The following is an 11,291-nucleotide window of genomic DNA, read 5'->3' as shown; positions in this document are numbered from 1 at the left end:
TCGGAGATAGCAGATAAGTGAGATTGATGGTAACGGTTTGCGACATGATTTTCAGGCAGATGAGTTTGGACGCGATTTTATGGGAAGGTGTGCTGCCCATCAGGGCATGCAATTATGGTGATTGCGATTTTTTAAGTAAAGGTGTGACGTCTGGGACGCAGTTTAGGCTTCGTTGTCGTGGCATCGGAGGTGCAGATAAGTGAGATTGATGGCAACGGTTTGCGACGTGATTTTCAGGCAGGTGAGTTTGGACGCGATTTTATGGGAAGGTGTGCTGCCCATCAGGGCATGCAATTATGGCGATTGTGATTTTTGAAGTAAAGGTGTGACGTCTGGGGCATGTAATTATGATGATTACGATTTTCTCAAAGGAAAGGTGTGACACCCATTGGGTCATGTAATTATGGTGATTGAATCGAATCGTCACTTGCCAATCAGAAAAAAAATAGGACACATGGATGAAGGTGGGCAGAACGCGGTCCGTCGGCAGGAAAAGGAATCTTAGGTTCTTTTTAGACAGCAGAGATTCCAGTTGATGGTCATGCCTCGATGAATGCACATGGTAGTTAATTTTGTCGTTGGGGAAGGTGCCAGGTAAGTTCCTCGTTGAGCTACGACATTTCTGATATGGAGTAGTACTACTCTATTTAAAAGTATAAATACCCATACTACAAGCGGCTAATTTAGAGGCAGTCATCATAGATCTAGACCTCCTTCTGAGCTTTGACAGAAGCACTGATCAACCAACTGTCCTGTAGGTAGCTGGTGAGAAATGGCACTTGCTCCGCGCTCGGCTCTGCCTCTGCGCTCCCTGGTGTGGCTAAGGATCATGTCGCACAGCAAGCCATATCTGATCTCTTTCTCCTCCTCGTCCTCCTCCGACGATGCCATTCTGCTGGCAGCTCGAGGAACTGCCACTCCAGTTGCTCGTGCCGTTCAGCCTCCAACCGCTCCAGGTAGCTAGTAGCTTGCTGCCAACCCACTCAATTAGTTAGTACTGTACTTTCTGCACACACGCATGAAATTTGTGTTGTCATTTGATATCTGCTAATTGTTACAACTACTCTCTGTCAGGTTCGAGTTGTGGCGGGTCCGTTACTCCGGAGCAAAGAGTTCTTCACCCACTTCCATCTAGCACACCTAAATTTCCAATCCACAAGCCTTCTCGTCCCGCCCTCCAATATCCTGACCAGCCATGCAACATACTTCAGCCTCTGAAAGACAAACCTTTGCCGGCAAAACATGGTGATCACAAAGTTCCCCAAAGCCCCAAGTTTAGCCACTTCCCGAACCAGTCGATTGCTGAGCCTGTTGGCAAGTCTTTGACGCCCCTGGAAGATCCTAGACACTCTGTCCCTGGTGATTCATGTATCACACTTCAACCTGTAACTCACAAGTATTCACCGAAAGCACGTCCTAATCACAAAGTTTGTGAAGATCCTGATATTCGAGATCGCCGAATTCCCAAGGACAGGTCACTCCACGAGCCGCCGCACCCAACTCCTGCCCCTTTCATCAACGAGCATGCTTACAAGTCTCCGCCGAAACCATATCCTGATCACAAAGTTTGTGAAAATCTTGATATTCGAGTTCGCCAAATTCCCAAGGATGGCTCTTTCCGCGAGCCGCCACACCCAAGTCCTGACCCTTTCGTCAACGAGCATGCTTACAAGTCTTCACCGAAACCACATCATGATCACAAAGTTTGCGAAGATCCTCCTATTCGAGTTAGCTCTATCCGCCCGCCGCCGCACCCAACTCCTGACCCTTAGTCGATGAGCACGCTTACAAGTCTTCGCCGAAAGAACATCATGATCACAATGTTTGCGAAGATCCTGATATCCGAGTTCGCCCAATTCCCAAAGATAGCTCATTCCACAAGCCGCCGCACCCAACTCCAGACCCTATCATCGACGATCACGACAAAGTTTGAACACCCCATCGATGAGTCTTGGACGGGAATTGCCAGTTATTCAGGCCCTACGAGCAAAGGCTTGCAGTGGTGAGCTAGGATAAAAATCTCGGCAGTTACTGTCATGTTACCGCCGCAACGACCATGTAATCTCAATGTTGCCATATTTTTTTTTCTTTCGAAAAGGAGGAATACCCCCGGCCTCTGCATCAATGTAACATCAATGCTGTCACATGGAGTGATATTTTGTAATGTTCCAATCAACTTTATCAAATAAAGGTGTACGTTAGATTTTCGTTTGATGAAAAAGGATCCCCGCTTTATATTATAAAGCAACGGCGACGACACAAACAAACGGTAGCAAGGTTCCGTCTAACGGACCGCAGCAAACACACACAAAGAAGTACGAGAGACAAAAGTCTTGTTGGGGGATCAGCACAACAGGCCTCAAAAGCAGAAACGAAATCTAATCTGGCTCCAGAGGAGGCGACGGAAGCGGTGATGGGAGCGATGGCGCTAGCCGGGAAGCGGAGGAGCAGAGCTCGGTGATCATCCTGTCAATGTAGATGCGGTCTTTGCGTTTGCTAAGCAGCCTCTAGAGTTATAGAAATCCACACAATTTGTAAATGGTGTCAGTCACACGCAGTGGGGATAATATGCTCAATCACCAGCTTATTACGGACATTCCATAGTGTCCACAAAAGCGACCCCACCAACACCCATAAGGAGGGTCGCTCAGTAGTAGGAATTGTGAGCACCTCCGCAAACATATCTCGGAGGTTGTCATGGCACCAACCGGCACCCACAGTCTCTCACGAAGGCAACTCCACAAAAATCTCGCCGAGGGGCACACAAAGAAGATGTGGTTCGAGTCCTCAGGGACCGGGCAAAGGGGGCATAGCCCGTCGGAAGGGCCGTTGCACTTCAGAACCTCCGTGCCGGAGGGTAGGCGCCCCCTGACTAACTGCCACATGAAGATCCTAATCTTCAACGGAAGTTTAATCTCCCAAAGGAGATTAAGCTCTACCAGACCTGGGGTGGGGAGGATGGCCCGATAAACAGATTTAGCAGAAAATCGGCCTATCGGCTCAAGGTCCCACCGAGGTGAATCCGGCCCAAGCGCCGGTGTGTGGAGAGCCACACATGCTACAAGGTCATCTCAGAGGTCCCGTTCTATTGGGCCGAAGGCACGTCGGAATGCGATGCGGCCTAGATCACGCAAGGCGGCCGCGACAGTCAGGTTAGGATCCACACATATGTTGAACAACGGTTAAAACCAGATGGCGAAAGGCTGGGGGGGGGGGCTGAACATCGGTCTAACCAAAAGAGGGTGGTGGTACCAGCACCAACCGAAATGGAAGAGCCGATGCGGAGGACCGGCAATAGCTGAATGATCGTTTGCCAGAAATGGGAACCCCGGATCTCTGCGCAAATGCTAGGCCCTGGCCACACAAGTATTTTGCGTTGATGATATCCAACCAGAGCCTGCCCTCCCTCGAGGCAATCCTCCATAGCCACTTGGAAAGGAGTGCAATGTTCACCCGCTTAGATGAAATAATGCCCAAGCCACCCTAGTCCTTTGGTTTGCAGATCTCCGACCATTTCACTATGTGGTACTTCTACTTATTATCCTTTCCCGCCCAGAAGAATCTCGACTGGTATTTAGCTATATCTTGATCAAGGGGTTCGTTCAAACTATAGAATCTCACGAGGTACGGAAACAAGCTGGTCATCGAAGAGTTGACAAGGATGACCCGAGCTTCCTTGCCTCCATTGCCACGACTCAACCCAATATTGGACCTTGGACATCGTCGGTCGAAGGTCCTTACCTAATATACGGGTGTCGGTAATGGGCATACCAAGGTAGGTCGTTGGGAAAGAGCCAAGCCGACAGTTAAGCTGATTGGCGATTCGCCATTTCTCCTTAGGGTATCCCAACACCATCACCTCACTCTTGTAGTCTTGTTGAAGTTCACTGTTAGGTCGGACATCTCCTGGAAGCATAATAACAAGAACTTGAGGTGTTGGATGTTCGCGTCCGACCCCTCCACCATCAAGATCATGTCATCCACGTATTGGAGGTGGGTGAGGCCCCCTCCAGCGAGCAGGTGCGAGCAAATACCCTAGATATGTCCTGCTCGCTTGGACGAGTCTAAAAATTTCCGTCTGGACATCAACCACCAGGTTGAATAAAAAGGGCGGGAGCGGGTCCCCTTGACGCACCCCTTGCGCAATTTGGAAGAAAGGGCTACTTCCCCATTAATGTTAATGGCCGACTAGCCGCTCATCACAAGTTGCATAACTCCCGCAATCCAGTGAGGGTCAAAACCCTTCCTATCTAACACCTCTCGAAGGAAGGACCAATGGACTGTATCATAGGCTTTATGAAAGTCGATCTTGAAGAAGACCGCTTTGAGATGTTTCCTTTTGACTTCATGAATAACCTCATGGAGTACCAGGATCTCGTCCAAAATATACTGACCCTTAATGAACGCGGACTGGTTTGGGTGGGTAATTTGGGACGCTAGGAGGGCCGCCCTATTGGCATACCCTTTAGCAAGAAGCCGGAATATCACATTGATCACTTTGATAGGTCGGAATTGTCAGACGTTCAACGCCCTTGGCACCTTAGGGATCAGAGAGATGATGTCGTAGTTCAACTGAGATAGGTCAATCACGCCTTGAGTGAATTCTATTGGGGAACGCAGTATTTCAAAAAATTTACCTAGCTATGATCACGCAAGATCTATCTAGGAGATGCATACCAACGAGCGGGGAGAGTGTGTCTACGTACCCTCGTAGACCGAAAGCGGAAGCATTTAGTAACGTGGTTGATCTAGTCGAACATCTTTGCGATCCAACCGATCCAAGTACCGAACGTACGGCACCTCCGCGTTCAGCACACGTTCAGCTCGATGACGTCCCTCGGACTCTTGATCCAGTTGAGGCCGAAGGAGAGTTCCATTAGCACGACGGCGTGGCAACGGTGATGATGAAGTTACCGGCGCAGGGCTTCGCCTAAGCACTACGACGATATGACCGAGGCGTGTAACTGTGGAGGGGGGCACCGAACACGGCTAAGACAAATCTTGGAGTGCCTTTGGGGTGCCCCCTGCCCATGTATATAAAGGAGGGAGGAGGAGGAGACCGGCCTTCGAGGGGCGCGCCTATATGGGGAGTCCAACTAGGATTCCCAATCCTAGTTGGAGTTCCCTTCCTTTTCCAAGAGGAGAGAGAGGGAAGGAGTAGGAGAGGGAGAAGGAAAGAGAGGGGGGCGCCGCCCCCTCCCTAGTCCAATTCGGACTTGCCATGGGGGGGCATGCGGCCAACCCTTGAGGCCCTTCTCTCCTTTCCCGTATGGCCTATTAAGGCCCACTACTTCCCCCCGCGAATTCCCGTAACTCTCCGGTACTCCGAAGAATACCCGAATCATTCGGAACCTTTCCGATGTCCGAATATAGCCTTCCAATATATCGATCTTTACATCTCGACCATTTCGAGACTCCTCGTCATGTCCGCGATCTCATCCGGGACTCCAAACAACCTTTTGTACATCAAATCACATAACTCATAATACAAATCATCATCTAACGTTAAGCGTGCGGACCCTACGGGTTCGAGAACTATGTAGACATGACCGAGACACTTCTTCGGTCAATAACCAATAGCGGAACCTGGATGCTCGTATTGGCTCCTACATATTCTATGAAGATCTTTATTGGTCAAATCGCATAGCAACATACGTTGTTCCTTTTGTCATCGGAATGTTACTTGCTCGAGATTCGATCGTCGGTATCACCATACCTAGTTCAATCTCGTTACCGGCAAGTCTCTTTACTCACTCCGTAATGCATCATCCCGCAACTAACTCATTAGTCACATTTCTTGCAAGGCTTATAGTGATGTGCATTACCGAGAGGGCCCAGAGATACCTCTCCAACAATTGAAGTGACAAATCCTAATCTTGATCTATGCCAACTCAACAAACACCATCGGAGACACCTATAGAGCATCATTATATTCACCCAGTTACGTTGTGATGTTTGATAGCACACTAAGTGTTCCTCCGGTATTCGGGAGTTGCATAATCTCATAGTCATAGGAACATGTATAAGTCATGAAGAAAGCAATAGCAATAAACTAAACGATCATAGTGCTAAGCTAACGGATGGGTCTCTTGTCCATCACATCATTCTCTAATGATGTGATCCCGTTCATCAAATGACAACACATGTCTATGACTAGGAAACTTAACCATCTTTGATTAACGAGCTAGTCTAGTAGAGGCATATTAGGGACACTCTGTTTGTCTATGTATTCACACATGTACTAAGTTTCCGGTTAATACAAATCTAGCATGAATAATAAACATTTGTCATGATATAAGGAAATATAAATAACAACTTTATTATTGCCTCTAGGGCATATTTCCTTCAAATTCCCTATATAACGCGAGGATTTCGTGCTTAATAGCATGCGAGAACACCTGGAAAAACAGGACCGGGAGGCCATCCGGTCCCGGGGCCGACGCGGGATTCATCCCTCTTATTATGGAAGCCACCTCTTCTTCTGAGAACTCTGCCAATAGCATCCCATTATGTTCTTCCGAGACTAGCTGGGGCCCCCTCCTAGATAGAGTCGGCGAGCGTCGTGCCACCATGATCTCTTGCGGCAAACAGGGCTTTATAGAAGCCATCAACATGAGTTTGAATCTCGCCCGGATCTTGGATCAACCGACCCCCTTCCCAAAGAAGGGAATGGTACACCTACGATGCCGACCATTGGCGATCGCCTAGAAGTACGCCGTGTTGGCGTCCCCGAATAGGACCCAATTAATGGTACCCTGTTGGCACCAATATTCTTCCTCCTTGTGATAGATTTCCAGCAAGTCGTCTTCTAAGATATAGCGGAGCGCCCATTTGTAACGCCCTCGATGCGGCTATATCTCCCACGTGTCGAAGCACGACTTAGAGGCATAACCGCATTGAAAGCAATGTCGCAAGCGAGCTAATCTTCACACAACCCATGTAATACATAAGGGAAAGAGATACATAGTTGGTTTACAATCGCCACTTCACACAATACATGAATAAAGCATTACATCATCCAAATACAATCAAGGTCCGACTATGGAACCAAAATAAAAGAAGAACCCCAAATGCGACAAAGGTCCCCGATCGACCCCAACTGGGCTCCACTACTGATCAACTAGAACGAAAACAACACAAAGGACAAGATCTTCATCGAGCTCCTCCTGAGCTTGGTTGCGTCATCTGCACGGTCTCAACGGCACCTGCAAAATGGTTTTGGAAATATCTGTGAGTCACGGGGACTCAGCAATCTCGCACCCTCGCAATCAAGACTATTTAAGCTTATAGGTAGGGTAAAAGGTATGAGGTGGAGCTGTAGCAAGCGGCTAGCATATATGGTGGCTAACATACGCAAATGAGAGCGAGAAGAGAAGGCAAAGCACGGTCGATAAAATATGATCAAGAAGTGATCCTAAAACAACCTACGCCAAGCATAACTCCAACACCGTGTTCACTTCCCGGACCCCGCCGGAAAGAGACCATCACGGTTACACACGCGGTTGATGCATTTTAATTAAGGTCAACTTCAGGTTTTCTACAACCGGACGTTAACAAATTCCCATCTGCCCATAACCGCGGGCACGGCTTTCGAAAGTTCAAAACCCTTTAGGGGTGTCCCAACTTAGCCCATGACAAGCTCTCACGGTCAACGAAGGAATAGACCTCCTCCCGAGACATTCCGATCAGACTCGGTATCCCGGTTCTACAAGACATCCTCGACAATGGTAAAACAAGTCCAGCAAGACCGCCCGATGCGCCGACATCCTGATAGGAGCTGCACATATCTCGTTCTCAGGGCAACACCGGATGAACACTACGTACAGCTAAAACCAGCCCTCAAGTTTCCCCGAGGTAGCGCCGCAAGTGGCCCGGGGGGGTTAAAATAAAGATGACCCTTGGGCTAGCCTAACCCAAGGGAAAAAGGCTAGGTGGCGAATGGTAAAACCAAGGTTGGGCCTTGCTGGAGGAGTTTTATTCAAAGCGAACTGTCAAGGGGTTCCCATTATAACCCAACCGCGTAAGGAACGCAAAATCCAGGAGCATAACACCGATATGACGGAAACTAGGGCGGCAAGAGTGGAACAAAACACCAGGCATAAGGCCGAGCCTTCCACCCTTTACCAAGTATATAGATGCATTAATTAGATAAGAGATATTGTGATATCCCAACAAGTAAAACATGTTCCAACAAGGAACAACATCTCCATGTTCCAACAAGGAACAAACTTCAATCTTCACCTGCAACTAACAACGCTATAAGAGGGGCTGAGCAAAGCGGTAACATAGCCAAACAACGGTTTGCTAGGACAAGGTGGGTTAGAGGCTTGGTTCAACAATATGGGAGGCATGATAAGCAAGTGGTAGGTATCGCAGCATAGGCATAGCAAAAGAGCGAGCATCTAGCAAGCAAAGATAGAAGTGATTTCGAGGGTATGGTCATCTTGCCTGAAATCCCGCAAGGAAGAAGAACGAGTCCAACGGATGTAGTCGAACGGATCCTCACAAACACAACGTTACCGGAACTAACCCGAAGAAGCAACACCGGAAAGAAGCAAACAACATGGTAAACAACCACCACATAAGCATGGCACGATGCACAACCAAGTATGATGCATGTCCGGTTTAATGAAGCATGGCATGGCAAAGTGCACAAGCAACCCTACAAATTAAGTGGAGCTCAATATGCAACTCCGTTGCATATTGACGAAACACCACGTGACTTTTTTAGTTCGATCTTGTTTATGTACCCAACAATATTAAATGTTGTTAAACATGGCAAGAGGGTGAAGCAAAGTAAAACTACCTATCTAGTCAAGTTTAAATGAGGCCGGAATAACAAAACAACAAATCCAGAAACTCCTCATGTGCATATATTAGGTTTGGTCCTGTTCTGCCCTAAAGACAATTTAAGAGTTATTAAACATGCAAGAAAAGTGCACCATGTTAAACTATGCATTTTTCTACCCCATTTACATATAAAGTTTGTTTAAAACCGAGCTACGGTTATTAAGTTATGAATTAAATCATTTTAGCATGGCATTAGGCAAATTTGAACAAACAACATTTTAAACATAGATGAAAGTGGCAAATTATTAATCTACACAAAATTCTAAGCAAGTTTCATATATAAATCATTTTAATATGATGCACGGTTATTAAGTTATTATATGCATGAACAATAAGGGGTTTTCTGAAAACTGCAGAACTCTGATTAAATAGAAGAAAAAAAACGTCCTGGCAAGAAAAAAACATAACAAGGCCGAATCCATGCACTGGGACGAAACAGAGCATGGGAGCTTGGGGGGATTTCGCACCATGGGCCAGGCCCGGTTGAGATCGAGGCCGCTGGGTCAACGCGAGGCGCAGCGGAGGCGCTGACTGCGTGCACTCCGCATGTTTCTGAAGAAAACTGCAGCCGCAAGTCGAGGCAGCCCGGCAGGGGACAGGCGCGGCGGCAGCTGGTCTCTGGTGGCGCAGCGTGGAGCCCTGGAGGCGGGGAGGAACTGCAGGGCCATGGCAGGAAGGATTCAGACAAGAGGCAGGGACAGAGAGAGGGCCGGGGTGTGAGCGAGAGGAGGTGAGGTGACCTGGATGCAGAGGAGGCGCAAGGGACTTGGTGGCCGGCAGCGGGGCTTGCGGCGGCGCAAAATCTGGCCGGTGCTTGCTGTATCCGGCACGGAGGAGGACGGGAATGGGTTCCCTATGGACGGAGGAAGGTCGGGAACGGCAACAGAGGAGCTCCGGGGCCACGAAGAGGATGCGGGGCGCCATAAGGACGGGCGCGGGGACCTTGGGACTTGGCGTCCATGGAGGAGGAGCTTCAGCGGCGGCGCTCGTCGTCGGACAGCGAGGCGAGGAGGGGGCCAGGGACGAGGCATGGCTCGGGCAGGGGAAGACTTGGGCGCGGTCGAGGTGAACGGCGGCAGGAGGTGACTCCCGTTCATGGAGGCACCGTCCTGGTGGCTTCCTGCAGAACGGGAGGGAGAGAGAGAGATGAGCTCGGGAGAGAGAGCAGGAAAAGGAGAGGAGGAGGAGGACACGGGGAGCGGTGGCATGACCTGGTTGCCGGAGCGGCGAGGCGACGGGAGGAAGGAGGAGGTGCTCGAGCGGCTCGGCGACGGCCATGGGAGCTCGTGCTCCTTGCGCGGCTGCACGAGGCAGGGTCTCTGGATCCATCGCTCTGTGTGGGGGACTCGGTTGTCGGCGCGGGAAGGCACGTGATGCAGGGGGGTCGAGCGAGGGAGCAGCAGAGGATGGAGGAGGAGGCGATGTGGCGCTGGTCGATTGGATAGATCCGATATGGGAGGATCCCGAGGTGAATTGAGTGTGGCGGCGGCAAGGGGAAGGATGGGACAAGGGTCCCAATTTTTAGGGTTTGTCCCAAAAGACTAGGAGTGGAGTATATATATACCTCACAGACTAGGTTAGGGGCTACCTCGTCCCTACGATCGCAATCGGACGATTGCGGATAAAATAGCTAGGGAGCCCAATTAACAAAACGGAGATGTTTTGCAGATGTTTGGGGATGACCCGGACACGACGGTGACGGCTGCTCGGGTCGGGTCTGGGACAATTTTCGGAAGCGCGCGAGGAGAGCCGCGGGCTGACGAGAGAGGTTAGGTTGGACCTGGCGGTAGGTAGTGCAGAAGGCAAAGGGCTGAGAAGAGAGAAGAGGAGAGGCCCGGCGACTGTTTCCGGAGACCGAAAACGTCCGACGTTAGACCGGCTATAATGCCGCTATAGTTTAACGGTTGGGCTATCAAACGAGCTCCGAATGTGATGAAACATGGCAGGCGACCTACTAACAACATAACAACACCACATGCCAACTTTCAACCCATTCCGAGAACATTTTTTGGCCACTTATAAAATACTATTTCGGACATGCCGCGGGCGCATGCGAGTGTGTCTGGGCTCAGAACGGACAACGGAAGGAACTGGGAAAACCCGGACGGATGCAAGTTTTTAAGACATGATGATGCAATGCACATGATGACATGACAAGATGCAACACGCAAGCGGATGACAAGACAACAACAGCGAATAACTGGCGAACACCTGGCACATCGGTCTCGGGGCGTTACAACACTCCACCACTGCGAGAGGATCTCGTCCCGAGATCTAGAATGGCACCGGAGGGACAACGGAAGAGAAATAGAAGAGGTAAAACTAAGTTGCTTCTTTGACAAACGAGTGAAACCACGAACCTTGAAGAGGTTAAGCCATTTCGAGAAAATAATACAACGGAGATGAACGAAGTTGAAAACACTCCGTTAGAAAAGAGGGAC

At 49.5% G+C, this 11,291-nt stretch overlaps 1 protein-coding gene across 1 annotated transcript; it reads left to right on the top strand.

Moving 5' to 3' along the window:
- Positions 1-701: 701 nt before the first annotated feature.
- Positions 702-2,214, top strand: LOC125522811 (extensin-like). Its single transcript, XM_048687842.1, has 2 exons — positions 702-956; positions 1,075-2,214. The coding sequence occupies exons 1-2, from the start codon at positions 773-775 to the stop codon at positions 1,770-1,772; spliced, it is 882 nt and encodes a 293-aa protein (XP_048543799.1). The 5' UTR covers positions 702-772; the 3' UTR covers positions 1,773-2,214.
- Positions 2,215-11,291: the final 9,077 nt, after the last annotated feature.

The sequence above is a fragment of the Triticum urartu genome, chromosome 7, assembly GCF_003073215.2.
Source record: "Triticum urartu cultivar G1812 chromosome 7, Tu2.1, whole genome shotgun sequence".
NCBI lineage: Eukaryota > Viridiplantae > Streptophyta > Magnoliopsida > Poales > Poaceae > Triticum > Triticum urartu.
This window is presented reverse-complemented; position numbering and strand designations above follow the sequence as displayed.